This window comes from Calonectris borealis, chromosome 4, assembly GCF_964195595.1.
Source record: "Calonectris borealis chromosome 4, bCalBor7.hap1.2, whole genome shotgun sequence".
NCBI lineage: Eukaryota > Metazoa > Chordata > Aves > Procellariiformes > Procellariidae > Calonectris > Calonectris borealis.
Window position 1 is genome coordinate 14,073,300 of NC_134315.1, and position 26,054 is coordinate 14,099,353.

General features: G+C 35.7%; 2 protein-coding genes across 40 annotated transcripts in view; both read left to right on the plus strand.

The window, feature by feature from the left end:
• The window catches only part of JAKMIP1 (janus kinase and microtubule interacting protein 1), a 170,355-nt gene that overhangs the window by 104,103 nt on the left and 40,198 nt on the right, over nucleotides 1–26,054 (plus strand). For 33 of the 39 annotated variants that reach the window (XM_075148711.1, XM_075148712.1, XM_075148715.1 and 30 more), the window contains 8 exons: nucleotides 667–786; nucleotides 3,071–3,217; nucleotides 3,809–3,949; nucleotides 7,147–7,206; nucleotides 15,862–15,990; nucleotides 17,270–17,398; nucleotides 21,799–21,882; nucleotides 25,646–25,708. In XM_075148711.1, the coding sequence (XP_075004812.1) occupies nucleotides 667–786; nucleotides 3,071–3,217; nucleotides 3,809–3,949; nucleotides 7,147–7,206; nucleotides 15,862–15,990; nucleotides 17,270–17,398; nucleotides 21,799–21,882; nucleotides 25,646–25,708 (873 nt within the window). The remainder of the gene's footprint in view (nucleotides 1–666; nucleotides 787–3,070; nucleotides 3,218–3,808; nucleotides 3,950–7,146; nucleotides 7,207–15,861; nucleotides 15,991–17,269; nucleotides 17,399–21,798; nucleotides 21,883–25,645; nucleotides 25,709–26,054) is intronic. The other 6 variants (XM_075148732.1, XM_075148733.1, XM_075148731.1 and 3 more) reach the window with 1 other exon arrangement.
• LOC142081724 (uncharacterized) lies at nucleotides 10,770–15,950 on the plus strand. Its single transcript, XM_075148748.1, has 2 exons — nucleotides 10,770–11,140; nucleotides 15,862–15,950. The coding sequence occupies exons 1-2, from the start codon at nucleotides 11,035–11,037 to the stop codon at nucleotides 15,891–15,893; spliced, it is 138 nt and encodes a 45-aa protein (XP_075004849.1). The 5' UTR covers nucleotides 10,770–11,034; the 3' UTR covers nucleotides 15,894–15,950.

Consider the following 26,054-nt stretch of genomic DNA (forward strand, 5'->3'; position numbering starts at 1 on the left):
TTCAACACAGGATGGTTGCTGCCTGGGTGTACACATTGGTTTTGTGGTTACTTTTAAAATACTAGAAGGACTAATTCATGGTAAATGGCCCTGCACTGCACTGTGCTGTTTCACTGCTGATTTAGAAAGTCCTTGGATCTCTTGAATTTCAAAGAATGTTGAAAAATATGTGGATATAGAACTTTTAGAATTTACATTGTGAACTTCAGCTGTGAACCCCATTATTTTCTTAGCTATTTATTTCATAACTTTAGGAATTATTTTAACCAATGGCAAATAGATACTATACTTTTCAAAAACTGTACCATGTGATTTTAATCTGTGTCCTATGCACTAGATTTTTTTACTTATAGCTAATAGTAAGAAATCTGGTGAGAAATAATCAATAATACTTGAAATATTATTTATCTAACTTTTTTTTTTAATTGTTAAACCTTTACATACATTTCACAAGTAGACACTTTTCATGTAATATATCATGTAGCATTTTCACAGGATGTTATTGTTCAGTGTTTCAGTTGATTAAAATTAGTTTTCTAGACATTGGTGTAAAGAGTCTATTTTAAATTTACACAATCCACTTGCTAAACCATGATATTAAATTTATGGATAGTAAAATATTTGTTAAAAGGTAATTTTATATATCTATATGTTTTTGATGTAAAGGAGCAGCATTTGGATGAACGAGATGTGCGGAGATTTCAGTTAAAAATTGCTGAACTGAATGCTGTAATAAGGAAGCTGGAAGACAGAAATACTCTCTTAGCAGATGAAAGAAATGAACTGGTAAATTAATTAGTAATAACACAGATGGTGACTGGGAGGTCATCTTTATGGTAAAAGATTTAATGTTGGAAAGTCAGTGTTATAAATAATTTACAAATCAGTCCTGGTTGGCCTTAATCAATTGTATCTAAATATAACTGAGATTTCTATAGAAATTCACTTTGTGACCATAAAAGATATGGATGGAATCTCTCTTGTTCCAGAAAAATAAAACTTTATAAATTTATTTTGGGGTCATTGTAATCAAATTGACTGGTAGCTTGCCTGTGGCACTGTGTAATGATGTTGTGTAAAACATGCATAATCTATGCACTTAAATTACTGTATTAATCTTTTTGAAATTTGACATTGGTTTTGTGACATGCTTACGCTAGCTAGAAGTTAAAAAAGCTTTTTTGTGCTGGAGATGAAAAATCTGCCATTTCTCAAGGGAAATCTCTTACGTAGCTGAAATTATCCTAGGAGAGTGATAGTAACTTACAAAAGAAAGGATATGACAAGAATTTTAAGAATGAATTTTATTAGCCTGCATCGCTACTTAATTGCTTGTACTGAGGTTAATGGTAAAACTCCCATTGACTGCAATGGGAGGTCAGTTTTAACAATAGGAATTTTTACACATGTCCTCTTATAATAGCCTAATTCTAGTGGCAGGAGAAAAGATTTTTCATTCTAATCAGATGGAATTTTTCCCCCATGCAACCTATGTATTTGATTCTAAAATAATGCTATTATGTACGGTGAGGGCAGAAGGGGAGGGCACTCTTGCCACATGTCAGTCGTATAGATGAGTGAAGCATTGACACGGTCTTCCTCGCTTTGTCAGACTTAGCTCTTCATGTTGACATATGAAGGCTTTGCTTTATGATAAAAGGACTTAATTTAGTTATGACGTCTCAATGATTATCAGAAGAGCTAATTTTTGAAATTTCCTTCTCAACATCTTGGCTGACTCTAGATTAGTGAAGTCAGTTGAACAATGCTAGACTAAAACTGGATGAATTGAGAACGTAATCGTTTTTTTCTTTAAACTTTTCCTCTTTAAATAGCTGTATAGTCTAAACTGCCCTTTCATATGGCAAAAATTGATTCCTCATTAACAATTTAAGTGTCTTGGAGTAAGAAGAACATGCGTTTTAGCCTGGGTACAGTTCACCATTTTTCCTACTTTGTCTAGATGCTGAGTGTTTGCTGTTTTGGTTTTTTGTTTCCCCACTTTTACTGCCACAGTTGCTTTTTCAGCGCTATACTCTCAAGAACATCTTGCCTTTTTTCAAGATTGCATTATATAAAGACAAGATAATTCAGCCTCCTAATCCTTTCTGTGGACATAAGTCATTCAAAACATCCCTGAGGAATGCTAAAGTACTGCAACATCTATCCTTCAGGGTCCCTCTAGATGGAGGGCATGTATGACTCAGTCAAATACTCTTCTTGATGCTAGACCTAGAGGCATAAGAAATATATTTTGGAAAAGATATGGAGAAGGTTTTGTCATATTATGAGACAATATTACATCAAACCAGTAATATCAGTAAGCTCGTATGATTAAGCACTGTGAAAAAATATTTTTCTTCTGAGAATGAAACAGAAAACCAAATACTCAGTGAAGTTATCTCAGGAGAAAGATCTTTTTCTCATTTCCAGTTAAAACTCAGTAAATTGAAAAATCTTTTGATTGGAAAAAATAGATTTTTTTTTTACAAACAAAACAGCTCAAGGATTAATGAAATAAAAAGAGTGAAATATTGAATGCACACATGCAAGAAAGGGCAGTAATTTGCTTCACATAATTGTCTAACATCATAAAACCACAGGAACAAAATTGAGCAGCTTGAAAATGTCAGCAGAATGCTGTGCCCTCTGGCTGACTTTCTCATTGCTCTAATTACACATTAGGTATAGGGTTTTCAAAGTAGAGTAGGAAGAGTTTAGTCCTACTAAGGGATAGTGAAAACGACTACCCTAGAGACCTAGCTGTTCACAAGAAGCTTATGTACAACGAGATTAGTTTATTGAGAAATCAATTTTATGGAGCATTGTAAGCGATTTCCAAGAGCAAAATCCGGTGGCCAGATCTAGTGTTTTTGTAGGCTGTACAAAAATGCTATTTCTTATTGGACTCTGTAGTTCTTAGTTCAGCAGTAGTCTATCTCAGATGCCACTTAACAAAAGAACTAAACTTTCTGAATGAAGAAAGAAGGCAAGTGAAAACACACATATTTCTTCTTTCCCACAAGTATAAACTAAAGCACAGCTAACTTTGTTCCTTTGCCATTTGCAGCTGAAACGTTCTCGGGAGACAGAAAGTCAGCTGAAGCCTTTGGTAGAAAAAAATAGGAGGATGAGCAAAAAAAATGATGATATGCTGCAATGTATCCAGAGAATGGAAGAGAAAATAAAAAATCTATCAAGGGAAAATGTAGAATTGGTAAGTAATCATCTCTGACATCATGTTATTAGAACATATTGCACACAGTTACTTTTGAGGTGGAAGTGCTTGTAAGGCTTCTACTCTAATACAGACATTTCAGAGTCTTAAATTGAGCCAATGCAACTGAATATTCATACTCTAAATTCAGAGTGGCATGTGCTTTGTGTTGTATCAATTCACGCTGATTAAGGGATGTGTTTGGAGGCTATAAAAATGTATGACTGAAAATCAGCTTTAATAAATGCTGCTTTTATGATTAGAAGTCAGAACGGAATTTCAGTGCATGTGCCAAAGGTTTTATTATGTTAGATCATTGAGTTCACTTGTCTGCTAATTTTGTTCCAGACTATGTTCTTTGATTCTGTTTTAAAATATCTTACGTGAGATATTAACGCTGAGGCATACAGAAAGTGTAATTTGTTTTTTTTGTTGAAAAAGGCCTTATGTTGTAGTGGAGTATGCACTGATGAGTCCAAAGACTTCTTGATTACTACATCACACATGAGAATTTTCCTCCTATTACAGCAAGACACTTTAAAACGTTCTTTACATTTAATTTTTTTTTCAATTTTATTTTAATTCTTGTAGAAAGAGAAGTTATCTGCACAACCAGCACTGAAGAGGCACACATCTTTGAATGATCTCAGCAGCACACGGGAGGAACAAGAAATTGAATTCCTTAGACTGCAAGTCAAAGAACAGCAGCATGTTATTGATGATCTCACAGTGGTAATGCTTATGACTGGTATACATACGTGCATGCACACACGTCTATAGGCAAGCTAAGGATTTGAGAGCAATATTTTAACTCCAGTTGTAGTAGTGATACAGAAATAGTTTTTTTGGCATTGAAGGGTTCCTGTTATTTCTCAGGTAGTGAACGAATTTGGAATGTGTATGAATCTCTGTATTATAAAATATTTACCTATTATGAGCTGCTTGTGAAAAGAAGTGCATCAGTCCATCCACCTTACTTACAAAATTGGCTGTCAACAACTGAGGAACTTGAGGAAAGGACACGTTCCAAAACGTAATGGCTGAAACGTGTTGGATGTAGACCCTGGTGTAAACTCAACCGCTCCCCTGATCTAGAAGTTCTCGTAAAAGAAAGGAAGATGCAGGGTGGCATTAATTTCACCTAACTAAGCATCTCTAACTGAGCTGGCCACACTAACTGTCTTTATAACAAATGGAGAGAAATATGCACAGTTCATCTAACCAAAGGTAGCAGCATAGTTTAAGATTAGAATTGCACAGCTGCTGCCCTCTGTCTGTGGAGACTCCTTAAGATGACGCTCATAGATGTTTGCACTGTTTGATCAGGACTCTTTTGAGTTATGTTAGAGGTGTCTAGTGCTATTTAGTGCAACTTACGCTACACCCTTCTGGTGCTGGCAGAAATGACATCTCATCTCTGAGAGATCCCTGCCCTTCTGGAGCAGCATTTGGAACTCAGGCAGACTCAGAGCATCTCAAATGGCACTGCTGACTGCTACAAAATGATAAATTGAATTTAAGATCATTCTGTCTAAATAGAAAATTAAACAATTGGATACAACATTGAAAATAAAAATAGAAGATCCAAAAAGATAAAACAACAAGATGTGTTATTGCTCTGTCTGGAACATTGTCTCTATTCCTGGCAGTTCTTCCAAGATTTTGACCCAGGAATTCTCTCTGTAATCATTGCCAAAGATTAATGTCTGCGTGCATTCTCCAATGTCACAGTGTTACAAGCAGTAGGATGTTACTCAGACACTATGATGTAGGGCCTGATTCACAGGGCAATGCTGCTTTATCTTCCAAATACAACTGTACAGACAGGGTCTATGACATGATATTAAATTCCCAGTATATGGCAGATATAACCTCACTTATATTTCAGTGTAAAGTGGGTACGAAAGGACTGTCTTTTTACTGTCTCAGCCAGTAACCTGAGGAATTATATTGTATCCTGACCTTGGTCAAATAGTATTAACTTGTGTTTAGTGTGAAAGTAAAATAAATAAATATTTTAAAATATGGTTTCATTTTGGCTTTGTTTCCTATTTACAGATACTTTTTCACTCACAGAAATAAGTTAAATTGTTAACTAAGATACTGCTTTGGTTGGCAGTACAAACTAATTGATGCTTCGCCTTCAATGTGAATGCAGTGGAATTCTGCACTTCCATTATGCTTTTTAGCTATCTTTTCTGGCTCAAACCACACCTCTACAGAATACAAATGTATCATAATTATCAAGATGACCCACGTGTCACATACCTGATTAATACAAAAGTCATCAGCTTACCTCCAGCTGAGACCAATATAATACACAGAAATAAGAACAGTAGTCTTATGCAATAGGGTAGTCTGAATTGATTAAGATTGTTGTTTGTAGGATATCTTTGATGCTGTTGAAGCCGTATCAACTTGAGTTCTCCCACAACAGTGGTGTTCTGGTCAGTTCTTAAAAGGAAAGCTGTCAGGATAAGCTCAGATGATTGCAAAAGATGCTAGTGATTCAGCAAATGGTGGTTTTTAATTGGCATTATTATTGTTCTGGTAGCTTGATGTATTATTGAGACAGTAAATTAAGCAGTCTTCTTACCAGATTAAAAACAGGAATGAGTGGGGGATTTTGGAAGTGTTTGTTCATTCTGCACTTAGGTGACTGGAAAGTCCAACTGTTTTGGACTTGGGTTGCTTGGGTTGCAAGAGACCCAGGTTAAAGCAGGGACTGTGCCTTAACCAGGTACCTGAGGAGGGAGCATTTTTCTCCAGCACTGTAAAATTCAACTGTATGGTTTCAGCTTTAGCTTAATATATTATATTATATTGTTCTGCAGCTTGAAATACCTGCTCCATTCTACCTTGGCAGTCATTACTTTTCCTTATTATGAAAACCACATGTATTAAAGGTGCTATATAAGTTGTTGTGCTTTTCTGGATTATTTTGTATTTTCCAAAACATCATTCCTGGAACAATGTGCTGATAAAGATGAATTATATTATTGTGTTTTCCACTGGGAGCTTCCTATTTGTCGTTTCTGAACTGAACGTAAAGCAAATAACTCTGAATAGAATAATACCATGCAGTGAGCAATAACTGCTAGAGAAGCACTTGGAACTACTATCATTCTTTTAAAAATAGAGATGCTGCAAACAAAGATGCAAAGCTAAGGAAAGAATCAGGAAAAAGGCAAGGAGAAGATCACCTGCCTCCTGTGTTGGGGTTTTTTTTGCTTGCTCCTTTGCATTTTTTACCTTCTCTTCCTCCTCTTTTCCTTTGGACCTCAAGGCAGTATTCTTGGGTTTAAGTGTTCATAAACCCTGCATTTTTCCAGTTATAACCTCCTCCTGTTACGATATAGTCAATTGTGATCTTGTTCCAAAGCCATGGTAGAAAAAAGACACCGACTAAGTTGACACAGACTGAGAGTGCCTTTGGATTTGAGACTTTTGCCCTGCAAGGATAAGTCACATGTAACACTGTATCTGCATATGCATGCTTGTATATCAGAGTGTGCCTGATATAATGACTTGTAATTACTAAGGCTGGACTCATTTTTGGCTACCGACCTGCTTCTTCAGGATGGTTGAACACTGGAGTGAGAATGTGAATTCTGTTTCCATAGTGAGCTTCTTGGTAAAAGAGTCAAAAGAACTGTCAGAAATCTGTGCCCAGTATCTAACAAAGCCTTTTTTTGCCAACTTCCCATCAAGTGTGTAAAGTATATGGCTGAAGATTTGTTTGCTAGAGGGATAAAGCTGCAGTACAGAGTGGTGTTATACCAGCATGGCGTTATTCAAAGGGATAAAGACATTGTCTTTGTGCTAGCTTTACCATAGGCTTTAAGAAAATTTTAATGATACTTCTTTATGTTAGACATATCTAAATGTTTTAAAGGAAACCCATACCAAAATGTTCTCTTTCCTTCTAGGAAAGGGAACGGTTATTACGGTCTAAAAAACAAAAGAGGAAAAGCCTGAAACCTCCAAAGGTGAGCAAACCTTCGGTTTCCATGCATTTCCGTTACTGTGAACAGTGCTTGTTTCAAATATTGCCTGAAATCAGAGCTCTACTTAAATTAATGGTAAAATTTCATATAATTTTCCTGTTTTTTCTAATAACTGCTTATCCACTTTTTCTTAGGATAAATCAGGAGCTGCAAGTTTTGTACTGCACCCAAGTGGTGTTGTTTTGTTTTTTGTTTTAAATAAACAATATAATTACACTTTTAGCCATTGTAGCCTAAATATTCAAGTGGCTTGAGGCCTAAATGATATAATGACTCAAACCAGCTACCATTTCAAAGGACAAATATCAGTCCTTTTCAAAGAAAATACACCCTTTAAACTACTCATACCAAGTTACTGCTTAATTGCAATTGAAAACTTTAACTCATGCTAGGGATGTTATTGAAATGATATTTCGGTATGTGATATATAAATGCTAAAAAGATTCCTACTATTTTTCTCTAGTAACTATTTTACTCTAGAACGCAAAGTACAAGAGAAAAATTTAGGTTGTGGAAACAGAATAGTTTTGCTTCAGATTGTACCTTTGGTGTTCATTATAACATGTGCTTAAAGTAATTAATTTTGCTGAATAACGTTTTTTTGTGAAGTTGAACATTAGCAGTCTGGAGCGTGTGAGGGGAGGAGAATGGGGTGAGAGGGAGAAAATGGAAGTGAAGAGTGGAGAGATGATTATCATCTATATGGTAGCTTAAGATACATTCTGTCATAAATGGGTGCTTGTTGTCACTGTGTTCCACGTAGTATATTCCTGGTGACCTCCAGGTGGTGCTTTTTTATTGCTCTGCGTTCTGTAATACCTGTATTCTGAAAGATTTATCCTTTGCAATTCTCTGCTTCAGCCGTAATTTCTTCAAATTATGCTTCGAATAATGATGTGTCTTTTACATGTGAAGGAAGAAAAATTCAGAAGTAACAACAAATCTTGCATACATTTTTCTGTTATGTAATGGAAGGCTGATAGACGCCAAATATATTTACAGTAACCCTGAATCATTCTTTCTTGGTGTAGTGTACCTGGAAGTTTATGTCCTGAGAAACAGGACATAAAATTAAAAAAAAAAAAAAAAAAGTGTAACTACTAATGTAATTTTTATAGTCCTTTAATTACTAGGCCTTATCCAATTTGAAATTAATTGTGTAAGATCTTTTGCTAAATTGTAAAGTTCTTAATGAAACAAAACCAGTTAATTTAATTTTTTAGGAATTGATAACTAGTGATGCTAATTTCTATAGGCTGAAAACTTCCATAATCATTCATGTATGTTATTAAAAAGTTCTGTGTTAATAGAACTTCAGCTGACCTAGACTCCGTACCCTTTCATTTTCCCTGTTTTCTCTTGAGCGAGCTGCTGCTTTTGTGGTATCTTCTTCTTTTCCTTATTGACCAAAGCAAGAGTTAAACAACATGAGGGTTGGAGAAAATGTGCGTGATACCATTAAAAAATTTGCGGCAGTGCTATTCTTCATGTGGTAAGAGTACTATAATTGGTGGACTTCTGCAGAGATTACTGCAAGAATTGTGTGCATATGAGCAGCAGAGTTAGTAGGGGCTTGCTTCTTATTATGATATGATAGGTACACCAGAAAGAACAAATTAATCAGTAGCAAACATAACTCCCACTAGTTATTCCATCCCCTGTCCATTAGCTCTTCGGTGCCCATATGAAATTGGCCATTTGAAATTTTATTTGATGCTATCTCATCAAAGAAAGAGCAGGACTATAAAACAAAAACAAGTGAAAAAGAGAGAGAAAGTTGTGAGAGAAGAGTGAATGGGATTATATATACTATACTAGTTACACTATATATACTATACTAGTTATTATATAACTCTATATATAGTTTCTAAATGAGCTCATTCCTTAAGGAAGGAAAGAAGTCATCAATAATATATTTATTAGTATCCTATTACCTGCCATCGAGTAAACCTGTAGGCTATTCACATGTATATGCAGTGTTGACTTGGAGTTTAAACACTGTTGATGTTAGCTTCTAAAAATCCAGTCCTGGCATACAGACTGGTTTTCTTCCAGTCTGTGCGGTCCTGTGAGGATCAAAATCCTCAAAGGATGCTGGGTTTCCCACAATTTTCCAGCAGTCTTGTATTTAGCCTGTCTATGTAGAATGATGAGCTGTTGGGGTTGTACCATCTTCATCCTCTCTGTTTTTACAGCCTATCTCAGGAATCCAGATGGAAACAGTAGAATTCATCTAACCAAGAATTGCAAATGCTTGGTTAGATGTCATTAACGGAGGTGAGATATAGACATCTCACTCTGGACAGAGTGGCAACATTGAGTAGTGATTGTTCTCCTCTGGAAGTAGATCTCTAAATAGGCCATATGATTTTTGTCCTAAAATTGCTTATTTCTCTCCATGGACTATAAAGGCGGTCTAAGATGAGTTGCTTTATATATAGACATGTACAGTGCAAGTGTATTTCTGTCTATGGTCTGTGCAAGATTTTTATATCATACAGATGATAACCTATATATAATAGCAGGAGAAATTATGGGTGTATCTGTCCTAACCAACCACTCAGAAGGAGAAATTACTGACGTAAATCTTTGGCTTTGCTTTTCTAAGATTTGTTAAATGTAGAATTAGCATTAACACAGTGAGTTACCAAGTTTGGCTGTTGGAGCTGTATCTGTTTCCAGCTGTGTCCCACTTCCCTTGACAAAGTGAAAAAGGAAATAACTGATGAGAATTAGGTTTCATGAATGTGGTCAGATAAGCTCAGACTAGAAGGTACAGAAAGGTTCCTTTTTTGTTCTAATAAACAGGAACTTGGTGCACAGGGTGAAGACTTGAACTCATCTACTGTTGCAGCTTCTCCTAAATGGGTACTTTTGTAGTCCAGCTTCCTTAATTTTCGAGGTGCTCTGGCTGGACAGTGTCTGTGTTTGTTTTCTAATATGAGTGTTTTCCTGACAGTGATTCCTGTTAACTGGAACAGAATCCATGGTATGCCTTTCTCCATCTTTAAGACAGCTTGTGTGAATGATCTGTCAGGCTAGTCCAGTAGCCTGTATAGTCCAACTGAGTCTAAATAACATCAGTTCACTGAGAAGCTTTGGAAAATACCAAGGATATTTTTTTTCTGCAATTAGATGTCTGTGTTATTTCTGGAGCTCTGTAGGTGCACTAGGTTACTGTTGCTAGTGTAGCTTTGACTGAGCACTCTTTTAATTACCAAGGGGCATAGGAGCCCAAAGAGCAGAGCTGGCAACCGGCTTGGGTTCCCCGAGGAAAAGAGCAGCATAGTGGGATGGGGCTTTATAACCTCTGTGGCTGCAAGGTGTTTAGAGGAGTAATATAATGATCTGTATAGTCAGGTACTGTAGGATAGTTTTCTCTGAAGTGAAGCAGCCTAATAGAGGCTGCTTTTGTGTTTTTCATATTTTTTTGGTGTTTTTTTTTTCCTACGTTAAGGTGCCATTAAACGTAATGTGCCAGGAAAAAGATGTACCAGAGGTGAATCTTCTTTTGCTGTTTAAAGCATGCCTTTTTCCAGGTGTGTTTTTCTTTTTATTTTTTTTTTCCTCCCAGTTTTGGTAGTGAAATAACCAAGAAACTCCAGAAACAGTATTTTTGGGGTTTTGTTTATTTTTGACATGAAGAATGGAGTTACAGTGATTCCATGATTGATGGAGTCATGCATTTGAAAATAAGGCATAATTGCCTGGTTTGTTTGGAAACTGCAGGACTCTATGGATTTGTTTCTTTAATTAAACTTTAATAAATAAACTGTATTCGTGATAGTGGAAAGCCTCCACACTGGTGTGATGGAGTTTATATTTCTTGTTTTATATTTTTCTTTTTTTATCTGCCTCTGTGCTTTGGTGTGCTTGTATTTTTCTGGCTGCCAAGAAATGACATATAAGCATGAAGGTAAGAATTTACTGATAAGCTCATCTGATTGCATTACAAGGAAATTAATCTTGGATCATTTTCATCATGTTAGATTAAGTACTTGAAATGGAGATATTTAAATGTAAAGTGAAACTACTTTAGCAACAGATAAATCAGATTATTTATATGTAAGTATATCTAACCGAAACCATTAAAAATATGAGGATATATTGAAATTTGCATATAATATAGTCTATGTGTCACTATTGATTTATAACATTCTAAACTTCGATGTTTACTGAGCACCATACTTCAGTAGAAGCATTAATACTTGAGCTATAAAGACCTAATGCATAATTTTACTTTAAAATTACATGAAAACATTGATATAAATCCACATGAAAAATACTTGCTGTTAAATGCATGGCAGTAGTCAATGGAAATTAGAATTTAAATCAGAATTTTTCATCAATTTATATGACTGTTTTCTCAGTTATGAAGTTATGATTTAGAAGTAACAACTGTACAAATCAATATAAAAGAATCTTTAAGTTGTTAATTGAGAATGTTCCCATTTTTAAGAAAAGTTTGAATGAAACTTGAATGAAAATAGTGTATAGTTACAAAAATCCAGTGAGTATTGTCCATGTTTGTATATACTTTTCAAAAACCATTGTGATTCAGCTTTTGAGCAATATATGGAATCTCCCTTGGAGTTGGTGTATTTATTTATGCCTTATTATTTATTACAGTGTTTATCAACTTTGTATGAATCAGATGTCTTTTTTTTCCATTTTTTTTTTCTCTCTACAGCTGTTCCCTTGCCAGTTAATTTGTTCTGGTTTTGCTGTGAATCACTTCTTGTAGCTAGTTGCTTCAGATACTAGATGATCAACAATAAAACCAGCTATTTTGTAATTATATCGTGAAGCAATTCATACATGTGCAATTAATATACACTGGTTAAATGCCTTATCTCTATTTCTATGGAAAGTATCTGCTCCACAAAATGATAAATGTACAGCTTCTCTAAAGAGGAAGGAGTCATTAAAAATAAATAAGTGGTTCACTCATAACTCCAAATATTATAGGTAGTCTGTATAGCATTTAACAGTTTTTGACTTTTACCTCTCCTTGAAGTGTTGGGGTTTTTTAGTGTGATGGGAAATACTAATTTTCTTGCATAATTCCCTCCTGTCTAATAATCAAGTGATTTATTTAATAATATATGCAAATTATTTTCCCCTACTTTTGCTACTACTGAAATGTTTAAATGCAGCTAGTATCTTTTGTCAAAATAATGACATTGCTATAAGTATCTTCTCGAACCTATATACATTTATGTAAAATCAAACCCACCGTTGTTTTACTGTTGTTTTTTCACTCCTTGAAACAGTGTGAGTGGGTGTGTGCATGCAGGGTTAAAGGAAGATGCATACTTAAGCTGAGTTATCTACAAAAGTGGCTGTAGTTTGAAGTATATCAAAAAGCCCCATAGATATGATAAGTCTTATTGTCACTTTTAAGTAAGCTGCTGCTGACCTTCATGGTACTGTGTTCTCTGTGCCATATATATAATAATAAATTGGAGTTTTGTTCTTCATCTTTTAGAAGTCCCTTCTACCAGCCTTTTCAAAGTCAAGACTTGACGCTATTTTGTCAGCCCTCGAGCCTATACTTTATTGCAGGTTTTGGTCGAGCTTTGCTCAAGTGCGATGGTCATTTTTGAGGCCAAGCACCCTTGAAACAGAAGGCATGAGCAGGGTCAGCTGTTCTTCAGTCCTCTGAGTTGCTTGTCCATGGCTAGGTTCCTCCAAAGCACAGGCTAGTTGTTCTGAGCCCCATCCACAGACAAGCTGGTACGGGCAGAAGAGCAGAGTATAAAAGTATTGGCATAAGATTTGGGTATCTTATTGGCATAAGATATTGGCATAATTTGGGTTTACTCTCAGCACCTTTGAGTAAAAAGTATCTGCTCTGCAAAATGAGGATGAGGTTTTCATGAAAGTCTTTTGGTTTTTGTTTACCTGCCATCATCTTCTTTACCTCCATATAATCCACCTTCATCTTTGTGAAACTGTATCTGCTCATTGGTTTGGAGTCAGAAAGTTCTTCCTGATGAGTTGACCTGGCAACCCAAACTGTAAATTTGTCTTCCTTACAACTTGAAGGTAGCACCACTTCTTTAGCCCTCTTTTGAACTCCCAATATTTACTTGTAGCATTACTGTTAGATGATTGTAGGCTGCAACCAGTATTCAGGAGAAATGCTGGATGGGCCTCTCCCAGGACTAATTACACCTCAATTTTTGTGGTAAACCTTTGTACTTATGAGAGAGGAGTCTGAAATGTTTGTAATTCCAGTGTGAGAGAACACATTAGCTTTCTGGATAAGTCTTTATATTTCTAGAAGAGAGCTTGAACCTGTTCCCCGTGTCCTTTGTTTTGTTAAGTAGGACAGAATGGTGAATAAACTGGTGTAGCATGTGAACGCTGGAGGAAAGGATTAAATTATCCCAGGAAAGTGTTTGTCTTAAGCACCTTAGACATAGCTCTGCCTGGTGAAAGGATCACAGTGCTTCCTAAACAACTGAGAGAAGAGTAGTGTGTCTTTAGTACTATAACTACGATCCTTTTCTTTTCTTGTGAATATACTAAATATGGTCTAGTAGCCTGCAAAAGGAAGGTTGTTTCTAAAGATTGTTCAGAAGCTCTTTGCCTTCTGTGCTGCATCATATTTATCTGTATGCATATGGATAAGCACAGTCTATTTGGAAAAGATGTGGCTTTGGGGGTTTGGTTTTTTTTCTGAGTGCATAACATCCGTTCAGAAGGAGATTTTAGTAGAACCAGTTAATTTAAAAATGCAGTCTGAATGAAAATTTTAAGTTATTATTTGAAGGACTTATCTTAAGTGAAGCAATTAAGTGGTTCAGAACTGGGCCTTGAAGCTGTCTTCAGTAGTTTGAGTGGGATTAGCTGTACTGTGAAACTATGATGGAGTTTAGCTTACGAGTGATGAGACTGTGACCTGGTGGACCATGGTAACCAGGGCTGCAGACTGTAAATGGAGTGCATGGTGTCATGCATGCAGGCACCAAGTCACACCTACGAGCTCGATTTTATGGTACGACTTAAATCAAGATAGAGTATTTTAGCTGTTGATGAGAGCTGTGCTGAGCCAAAAGAATATATTAAACATTATGGGGCTTTGTAAGAAAGTGAAGACAGTACTTTGTAGACATACTGGAAGAATGTATAAAGTTAGATAAGTCTAGAAGACTGCAATGAAAGGTAAATATTTGGAATTCATCATGAGATAGGGCATTATAGATAAACTAAAACCTTTCAGTATCTTGAATGAAATTGATAACTTAATTGATAACTTAATTGATAACTTGATAATTCCACTCACTTAGCCAGTTTGGCTTTGCTCAGATGTAAGATGTCTGATGTTCTGAGTTAATAACAACTGGTAATTTTTTTCATCCTTTAGGCTTTTTTAATGAACAGGGCTATTATCTTCTCACATGCAACCTGTGGTTTATAGTTGTCTTTTTTTTTAAAAAAAACCCCAAACTGTGACATCAGGATCTGTGATTCAGCATCAAGCAGTGCCAAAAAATACAGAGATGGATAGACAGATTTTTCTTCATCTTCTTAGAGCCACCTCTCTCCACGAGCCTCCCTGTCTAGGATGCTTCATCACCTGACTCCATTTTTCCAGCAACACCCTTTTTTTTTTCCTTAATTTTCCTGCTTCTCTGAATTTGTGTTGGGTTATTAAAACACTTGTATGGTGAAAAGTTAAGCTTTCTATTGATTAATAACCATTAAGTTTTGTTATTGTTATTTTGGAAGGAAAAATACTTGAAAACCTTTTTCTAGTTAAATGTAAGCAATTTTTTTTTCTTTTTTTGAACAGCAGAATTTTAAATGCTGGAAATTTGCTGCTTTCTAAGCATATGATAGAAAACTGATGGAAAGGGGGCTCTTAAAATGGTGAATTATTGCAGTTGTGATGTTTTATATAAAACATCGCAGTTTTCACAATGAGTATTGTACTATTCACTTCCATTGGCTACTCATTTTCTCTAGTTTCCTGTAAGCATGCATTTAATTGATTACATTGTATAAAATCTTTAAAATCTGCATTGAAATGCTAGTTTTCCCTAAGCATAGTTTTTTTGGTTAGTCATAGTATTGGAGCAAACTTTTGAAAAAAATTGAGAATGATGGTGTTGGAAAGATAAATGGAAAGCAACAATTTATACTTTTAAGTAGGGTTTTGCAAAACAGATATTATAAATTAATATCTTTTTTTTTCTTTTTTTATTTTTTAAAATTAGTATGAATGACAAAATTTGTTCCACATTGTTCTTCAGAATATTTTTTTTCCCTTTTGGTTCCACATCTTATGTGTTACGTTGTACTGGGTTACTTTCTTCTGAATAGATATTGCACTCCTCCACTGTGAATCTTGTAGGATCAGTATGATTTTGGTAATTAACTTTTATACTTTTGCTAAAGCATTATTCTATTGGCATTACCCAGTGCTATGTGCAGTTCAGTTCTTGGAGGTTCTTATACAAATGGTGTTGGAGAGGTAGCTCATTTAATCAGAGAACAAGGGTTTACAAAGAAACCTTTTCTCTTCCTAAATACTAAAATAATGGTCAGAGAAGACCTTGGCAACTACTTACTGGGTCATTGGGGTTTTCCAACTGTTTTGTTAGTAACTAAGAAAAACTAACTTTTCAGAGGCATGTTGTGGAGACATTTTTTGGATTTGATGAAGAATCTCTTGATTCAGAAACATCATCTGTAACTTCATATAACACAGATAAAACAGACAGGACACCAGCAACACCAGAAGAAGATTTGGAAGATGTAAGTAGTAGATGATTTATTCTTAAGTTCTATAAAAATTGACATGGAGTATAAATGCAAAATTTTTTTCAGCTATTCTGCCACAGGAACTATGAAAGACTTGGCAGAGAATTGCTCTGTTTCGTTTCATAGTCCAGTAACACATCCACAGTCATTGCAATAGAATTAATAAGATAATATTCTGCCTGACAGATTTGGCAGATATTGGGCTGAGAAATAAACTTGTTTTTCTCAAACCCTTTCTTATCAGTCAAAAGAAAATGAATAGGCACATTGCTTTGCCAAAAGTCAATAGTTACTAGACAATAGTTTGCCTTTCAACCTTATAATTTATTTGACTGTTTTGATACAACCAGGATTTTCTTTCTCTACTTACAATACTCAGAAGGGCTTTTGCAATTCATTAAGGCTTAAATGATCATAGGTAGTAAATACCCACTGACAAGTTTTGTCTCAGCTCTGTGATACACACTGCAGCTGCCCTACTTTAAAAGATTGCAGGGCTGAGGACAAAGTATGAATTAGATGCTCTTTTTCATCTTTCTTTCCTGTTCACTAACTTGTGCCTAATACTCCTTAGTCACAAGAAGCTTTGTATTTTTCTAGGTTTAATATCTAATAATATTGTAATCTCTTTTCCTTGGAGCTCGAGTTCCTGGAGCAAAAATTAATTAAAGGGAAGGACATTTCTTGCCCTCAGCATTATAGGAAAGACCTTGGAAGTGTTGATGTCAGTTGCTCAAAATTCAAAGAAAATTAAGACATTAAAAATACTTCATGTAAAAAAAAAAAAAAAGAATTTAAAAAACCATCTTATGGCTTTTGAAGTATAACTTCTGTGTTAGTGTGCTTGTGCTTGTAAAATGCTTTACCCTGGCATTGTAGAGAATAAGAGTAAGGAGGGAGTGATGGACTGCATGACAAATAGAACAAACCCCTTCTGAAGTCCCTGTGCTCTGGAGACAGTGGTGCATAGAACTGTTCCCTCTCATCTTTCCCCAGTCAGTTTCTTCCCATTTCTATACATTACTGCCTCATATAGTAATTTATACTGTCCTGAAATTGTAAGGTAGACACAGTTACTGATCTCTGCATTTCTGTGTCAACCTCAAATCATCCTTCCTTCCATTTCCACTTGTTCTAGTTTTTTAAACCTTTACTAAACTTTGAGACTCAGTATGAGCTCTGTTGCTGGTTGTATTTGTGAGTCTGTCTATATAAACAAACCCATTGTCATATATATTTATAGAAACCCACTTTTTTTTCCCTCTTCCTTAAGAGCACGCCTAAAGAAGAAGCTGAACTAAGGTTCTGCCAGCTAACAAGAGAGTATCAAGCTTTGCAAAGAGCATATGCATTGCTTCAAGAACAAGTTGGTGGAACCCTGGATGCAGAGAGAGAAGCAAGGGTAATTTTTTAACTGAAATTTCTTTTAACGCTGAAATCATTGAAAAAGCTGAAAAAACTTGCAATAGCAGGAGATATCTTTGCAGGTCAGTGAAATGCAAAGCACAATGTTTTTGAGGATTAGAGGATATTTTCAGTAATGTGACAATTTAGATTCATCTGGTGCGATCTGAACAAAGATATCATTAAACTTTATTCTAGCATGCATAATATATTAACGATTTCAGTAGTAAGACAGTGTTATTGAGAATGATATCCCAACTGAACCTGCAATTTGGATAGCAACGTGATGGATTTAAAATGAATCGGAGAATAGGTTGTTATAAGTACTTAGGTACTTTTATCATATGAGTATATTAAAAATCTGACCCAAATCTGACAAAAGAAGTTTTTCTTCAAGTGTTTTGTCAAATATATGAAATCATAATTTGTTTTTAAAAATCTCAGTTTGAGAGTATTCTTCCACTAAAAAGTACATAGCTAACTGTTCCTATTAGTTCAGCATGTGTGATTGTTTACTCTCTCTGAAATAAATGTTTTTTTATCCTCGCAGCAATCTCTGTACTATAGGTATTTGAGGTGTGAGAGAGTATGTATTCTGTTTTCATTTACCCTTCTGCCACCACTGAGTTTAGTGCAGAGTGCATTTAGTGCAGAGAGAGGTCAGCAGAAGTCATGCTAACATCTTCCTTTCTGTTTTTTCCAAACCGGGGAGGAGAGAAATCACTTCATAATGAATTGGTGAGCTCTGACTCAGTCCCCAGACCAATTCACTGAACAGCAGTGGCATCAAAAAAGAGCTGAGTTAACTAGAGGCAAAATCTCTTCTACTTTATCCCAACTCCTTGCAGATGGGAGCATGTCTAGAAATGTAGCATATTTACAAGTCACCCTCCATTTGAATGACTATTGTGATCGATGACCAAAGAACATGGAACATCCAAATGGGCAAGCAATAGCCATAGGGCTGGAAACTTCATCATCTTCACCTCATGTCCTTCATTCTGCATCAAGTACAGCTTGAACCTGTAGATTACTGATTACTAAGAGAGTTGACGGATGTCGTTGCGACGCCACTCTCAATTATCTTTGAAGGGTCATGGCAATTGTGGGAGGTTCCTGAGGACTGTAAGAAAGCAAATGGCACTTTTGTCTTCAAGAAAGGCAAGAAGGAGGATCTGGGGAACTGAAGGCTGGTCGTTCTCACCTCAGTCCCTAGGAAAGGGATGGAGCAAATAATCATGGAAACCATTTCCAAATATCTGAAGGACAAGAAGGTGACTCGATGTGATCAGCATGGACCTATGAAAGGGAAATCATGCTTAACCAGCTTGATAGCCTTCTATGATGAGATGACTAGCTTGGCAGATGAGTTGAGAGCAGTGAATGTTGTTTATCTTGACTGTAGTAAGTCTTTTGACACTCTCCCCCTTAAGATTCTCATGGACAAACTGATGAAGTACAGAGTTAGACAGGTGGACAGTGAGGTGGACTGAAAATTGGCTGAAATCGCTTAAAGGGTTGTGATCAGTGGCAGAAAGTTCAGCTGGAAGTGTGTCACCAGTATCACTGCAGGGGTTGATACTGGGTCTAGTACTATTTAACCTCTTAATGACCGTGATGATTGAACAGAGTGCTTCTGCAGCAAGTTTGCAGATGATACAAAATTGAGAGGAGTGGTTGACACATGAGATGGTTGTGCTGCCATTCAGAGGGACCATTCGACTGCCTGAAGAAATGTGTAAAGAGGAATCTCATTAAATTCAACAAAGGGAAGGAAGAGTCCTGCATGTGGGGAAGAATAACTCCATGCACCGGTACAGACTTGGGGCTGGCTTGCTGGCAAGCAGTTTAAAGAATGTGGGGGTCCTGGTGGACACCAAGCTGAACACGAGCCGGCAATGTGCCCTTGCAGCAGAGAAGGCCAACAGCCTCCTCAGCTGCATTAGGAAGAAAGTCCCCAGCAGACCAATGGAGGTGATCCTTCCTCTCTACTCAATATTGATGAGGCCACATCTGGAGTGCTGGGTCCATCTCTGGGCTCCCCCAGTACAAGAAAAACATGGACATATGGGACGGAATCCAGTGAAGGGCCACGAAGATGATTAAGGGTTTGGAGAACCTGATACGCAAGGAGAGGCTGAGCAAGCTGGGACTGTTCAGCCTGGATGAGAAGGCTCAGGGGTATCTTATCAATTTGTGTAAATACCTGATGGAGGGAGTAAAGAACATGGAACCAGACTCTTCTGAGTGGGATCCAATGAAAGGACAAGATACAACAGGCACAAATTCAAATACAAGAAATACCATTTAAATGTAAGGAAGATCCTTCTTCCTCTAAGGGCAGTCAAACATTGAAACAGGTTTCCCAGAGAGGTTGTGGAGTCTTCATCCTTGGAGATATTCAGAACCCCACTGGACAAGGTCTTGAACAACTTGCTCTACCTGCCCCCCTGCTTTGAGCACAGGAGTTGGACAGGAGATCCCTTCCAACCTTAATGAGATTGTGATTTAAGCATTAAAAAAACCCCTAACCCACTTCTCCTCCCCCAAAAAAACTCTGAGTTGCCAAAATGGAGAAATGTGTTAAATATTGTGAATTATTACATATTACTGCATTGCTACATGTGGCCTTCATTGTATTGTGCCACTGCAACATGTTGCTAATAATGCAGGAAGACAAAGATTTTTGGTTTAAAAATTACTGGTGAGGATGGACTCAATTTATCCCAAAGGTAGGAGCTGCCACTAGCTTAATGGTTCCACTGCTTAGAACAATTAATAAAGTATTCACAAAATTCTATATTGCTAGATTGCTGATGGTTATTAGGCATCCATGTGCACTATTTCATCCATGTCATTTTTTCTGGCAAGCATTTTAAAATCCACTTACTGAATATTCTCAGGTGTAGAAACAGTATGCTTGTGGGAGCAGAATTTCTGTGTGTTAATAAGCAAAGCTTTCCAGATAAGACTTACAGAAGAATGCAGACTGGTTGACATTAGCTGGAGTTATTTACAGTTAAAAATGTTTGTCTATTATTCCCAGCCGGTATTTAGAAGATTCAGGGTTTACTTTAAAATGTTGTGGTTTTTTTTTCCAAGGTTCTTTGAAGTGGCTCTCAACCAACCTGAACTTTTTTTTTCCTGTGAAACACAGTTCTTATAATAGTAGAATTATTGCTTTATGGTTTTATTTGTTAGAGTTCTCAGCATCTTACAAAAGCCTAGTCACATTTGACACTCTCTTTTTAAGTAGGACACTTAGCCAAGGAAAGCATTAAGGACTTTGGAGAGCACTTCTCAAGCTAGAATTGGGATAGGGAGCATAATTACATCTACTATTAAAGTAAGATTTCAGAGGCACTCATGTGTTTAACAGTTATGAAAGACCATTATATATTTCCTTTGGCTTCATGGGAAGGGAAACTCTGGTATGAATATTTTTGTAATAGCTTGTTTAAATTTTATTTTGCAGGCATTTGCAGACTGTCTCTTTAGTACACTTTGGAATTGTTGCTCTTTCTGGCATTTTGGTTTCTTTTGTCACATCCATGCAAATCCATCTTTTGAGTGAGTCAGAAGGTAGCTTTTTGCATGGTTAGTTTTGTAGCGCCCAGTGTTCTGGTGGGATGAACATTTCCTATTACTTTTAGATGAAGCTTAAAGTAAATAACAAGGACCCAAAGATGCAAAGATGCAGAACGAAAACCTGTGGGAATTTTTGAACTGCTTGGGTGAAAGAGTACCTGAAGTAGGGTGGGAAAAGTACTTGCAGTAGCTCAAAGAGCCGCAGCAACTGAAGGTCTCCAGAGATATCCTTTGGTTTATATCCTTTTTGTTTAGTACCTTGTATGATCCAGTCCCTTTTAGGACATTACTGGACTCAGGGGGTAATTCCTACTGTAGTGTAATAGTTAGTGTAATAATCATGTAGAATGACGAAAACTGACTGGTGTATGCTGTTTATGGGATAAATAAATTATTTTGGGTCAATATATTTTGTTTACCTAGAGGCCTTTTTCAGTGCTTATTGCAATTCCCTTTTTCTCTTGCCCCTTTTTTCCCAATTGCCTTGAATTACTAAAACTTATTAATAGCTTCTTAGCGCTCTTTCAGTTCCTAACTTTTTTTTTTCCTGGGAAGAGCTTTGTCACTGAATATGTGATGATAACATCTTTTTAGGCAAGGAAGGAAAAATGTTGTTAAACTGATGGCTTTAAATATTTTGTAACATAAACACAAAAGCAATTATTTTAATGAAAAGCATTAAAAGCTGACTGGACAGCCCATAAGTGGGTAGAAAGTATCTTTACTTTGGTTCTATGTGTAATTAAATCTACTTGTCTACCTGGATGTGCATGCATATACACACACTTTTTAATACTATTTTTTCCCCAGACTCGTGAACAACTGCAAACTGATCTTCTCAGGTGTCAGGCAAAAATTGAGGACCTGGAGAAAGCTCTAATCGAGAAAGGACAGGTAAAAGGCTCTCTTAATGTCCTCTACCACATCATTTTCTCCCTTGCATGCAGTGGTGCCCTTGCCATCTTCATTGCTTGCTGGTGTGTTAGTGTGACTGATGCAGCTTAATTGCTACTCCAGCAATAGATTACTTAAATAAAGGAAAGTATTATATAGGCTAAGAAAATGCCATTCAAGATTCATTTTCTAACACAAAATACACTAAAGCATAATATTGAAGTAACCGCGTGTACATGCATTGTAAATTCTGTTCCCATTGTCATTTGGTGCAGGCTTTTCTCCTGTTTTCCATTTTGTTTATATTTGCTATAAATTCCAATAAAATAAATATTCTATATTTGTACTGGAGAATATTTTTGGTGTGTAGCATAGAAAAATTCAAAAAACAAATCACTTCCACACACACTTCAGCTAGAGAAATGAACCACTTGCGTATTACTTTCCTGGGCTTAAATAATTGGAGGATCCAACTGCTTTCAAATTCCCATACCATCACACACAGTAAAATTAGGCCTTATGCTTCAGTATATCTTGTAAATACTTGACGAAGATGTGGCTACTAATGCATACTTAATAATGTCTAGGATATGAAGGCTGATTAAGAGTTATGAGAGTGCCTTTAAAAGATGTTCAGTTGCATACTGCTAGAACGCACTGAGAAAATTGGGGAGATGTTATTTTATGCTTTATTATTTGAAACAACAATTTTAAAAATGCAGGTAGCATATGGTAATAAAATAAGATATAGCTATCTATAGTATACATTTCAAAGACTAATGATCCTGTAGCAGTGAATACAAGCAACCTATGAATAATGCCAAGTTAATGATATTAGTATTTTTATGGTTTATTCTTTGAAAAAAAACTTTCTGTAAGATTCTGTATAAATACAAAGGTTTTGGGACCATATTCAAATTAAGGATAAAAATTGTTTATGCTAGCTTCCACACAAACTGCAATTTGCTTAGTAAATTCCATGTAAATAAAATATTACTAAAAATAGAGAACACGTTATCAATCTAAACATGATGCCTCACCGAGCTTCCGGAAGAATATATGGAACTGAAGTCCTCTTGAGGATCTACTGCTGACATTTTAGTGTGTTGATGATAAAGGTGTTGTGGGCAAATTGCTGTGTAATTGAAAACATTAATAAAATAATTGAGTATTACAGTGTGAAATGTAAGTACTGTGTATGTAAATAAGATAAGTGAACATGGATATCCATGTAAGAAATTACTTCTGTGATTTTGCTTCCAGAATGGTGTGTCAAAAGGTATACCTGGAAATTAGAACTTAGTTATTACTTTGTGAGAGTCATAACCACATTTTCAACCTTGTATCTCTTAGTAATCCCGAGAAGGCCAACAGGGACATGACAAGGAGCAATATGATATTGTCTCTAGTGGGCTAGTTTGTACTCTGAGCATTAGCTTTCCACAGAAGTGGTGACAGTGTCTTCCTGGGAGCTCTAGCACCTGCTCAGTTCTCCTGACCTGTTAGTATTTACATTCAACAAAATAAATGGTTGTGATGATAAACTGACTTTTTTGTGCACTATGTGTTTTTTTTTTTTTTTTTTATTACTACTTTGTCATGTAGGTGGTCATGGTAATGATGATGATATAATAATACTTGTGAAATGTTCATTTGGGTAACCAGTCCCTAAAGTGCTTTTGAGAAGGAAACAGTGAATCAAAAGATCCTGTTGCATTATCCCAGGAATTTTTAGTCTTACTTACAGCTTTAGGAAACAGAAGCAGCAAAGACCTTCACGATTTTCCTGAAGTCAAATTCAGAGCAAGAGATTAGAATCTTATTGTTAAAAAATTATTTGAAGCTTGGCTTATAACAATTTATGTGTAATTTCAAAGTAAGTATCAATGGCTCTTGTTAATCTCTCATCAGCTAGATGATGAATTCCCCTAGATGTAAAACAAGACTAATAATCCATTTTTGCAAGTTACATTGAGGTGGATGCATAAGAAACGTTATGTTAAGGGAAGAAATTCTTACAAAATATTAATAGCGGTAAATAATAAATCTCAAAATATTGGAGTATGTAATGTGCCAGATGGATTTTTTTCTTAATCCTCAGCTCTCTCAGTGACCTAGTGTGTATATAAATACAATCCCATTGAAGTTAAGGTTTTCTCAGAAAGTTGAATTGAACTAACTTCATCAAGACAGACACAAAAATTAATTATCAATAGGGCAAATGAATCGATTTTTTCTACTTGTGTGAACTGGAGTAGTGGAACCTGCAGGTCTGATGTAACTGTTGAACCTGCCTTTTACCATATGCATGCATTGGAATATCCACCCTAAGTCTGTGAGTGCAACTCTTTGTTCATTCCTTTACCTTAGTAAAATGCTAGTTGAATGTTAAACTAGATTTTATTTTCAACATTTCTTTCATTTGTTTCAAAAATTCTTGACAAATGTAATGCCTTTTCAGTACTTATTTTATTCTTAACATTTATTATTCTTAGTATGATACTTTTAACATCATAACCCTGAAGAGCTTGTTTACTGCATGAAAGTTAAAGCGCACTTGTGCATTCTTGTATATGAGTGGGAAAAGGAGAAAGAACAGTAGAATATGAAACTGTAGTGGACAGTAGGTAGAAAAACTAGCTTTAAACTTTTTAAAAAAATTCTAATTGGAGTAAATATTGTCTCATAATGTTTTAGATTTTTTTCGTTGACATTTCAAGGCTAGTTAATGGACTGGGATATCCAGATGTTATTAATTTCTCGTGCAGCATCAATGTGCAAATACCTTGCTGACAAAGGAAGTATCAGCCTTAATACTTTAGTAAAGACATTTAGATTTTAAATAAATTGTCCTTTTTACCTAGAAAATAATTTGATCTAGAGTTAGTACGGCATATTAAGTGTTGGCTATTGTTTTATTAAACTTATTAGAGCAGTAGGAGCTAGATTACGTAAATACTTTTCTCTACAGGGAGAACAGAGCGAATTTGCCTGTTACAATCCGTTAAACCTGAATGTCCAGCTATGACTGGCAGCGAGTTTTTGGGTCTTAAAAGGGATATTTGATGAGGCCTCTTGAAACCATGGAAAAACCTAAAGGAAAGATCAGCTTTGGAACAAGTGATCAAATGGAAACATGGTTTTCAAATGGAAATATGGTTTTCAAATGGAGTATAGAATATCTTATATCACCTCTCTTCCGCCATAGCCTTGAATTTCTTATCACAAACACTGTGTATTAGCCTGATTCTCACACTTTTAGCAGAGGGCAATTAACTGCATACCACTGAAGCTTATTTTCAGTCATTTGGGGTAATTAAATGCTTTTTTTCCCTTTCTCCATTGGGATTTGCATTACACCACTCAAAATGGGATGATTTTGCAAGAAAGTTCCCAACTCTGTGCAATGGAAAGAAATAGTTTTGAGTTAAGCTGAGTAAATAAATGTTTTTAAAATGACATAAAATATCATATAACTGTGTTCACCCACAATTGCTATATGTAAAGATTTTAAAATATATGCTTAGCTGGAACATATTAGGAAACAAGATACTCAGCTTCAGGAAAAGAAAGGAACTTTCATTTTCTCTGCAGTTTAAAATGCTATTTATCCTTGAAATATTTATGATAGCTTTATTTTTTGATGTGTGACCATTTTTATACTTGAATGTATAATGTCTGAAATCTAATTATTGTGGTTATTAATTTGTCTTGTTTAACAAAATATATATAATTTTAATGTTTTTAATCCTCTTCCTCATAGGATTCAAAATGGGTAGAAGAAAAGCAGCTCTTAATCAGAACAAATCAGGAGTTGCTAGAGAAGGTACGTGTTCAGAATCTGGGAATATTTTCACAATTGCTGCCCTTTATCATAAAAAGAATGGTAAAAGGAAATGGATGTACTAAGTACTGGAACATCAACATGAAGATTGCTTACTTTATTTCTCTCCAGAAACAGAAATTCTGATAAAAGCCTCTGATTAAAGTACCAATATGCTTTTGTACTCTGTGGGAATGGAAGCCGCTCTTTATTGTGGAATTACATGTTGTATAGCCAACAGTAGAACCCAAGTTGGCTGATGTTCTTAGTGTCCAACAAAATACAGTCTAAAATATTAAGCATAATGCAGAATCTTCTATTTTGCCAAACAGTTACACAAAGATTATTA

Excerpts from the sequence above, each read along its gene's own strand:
- LOC142081724 (XM_075148748.1), top strand. The coding sequence starts at position 11,035 with ATGGAGTTTATATTTCTTGTTTTATATTTTTCTTTTTTTATCTGCCTC. Across the intron at positions 11,141-15,861 it reads AATGACATATAAGCATGAAG|AGGCATGTTGTGGAGACATT; the intron begins GTAAGAATTTAC and ends CTAACTTTTCAG.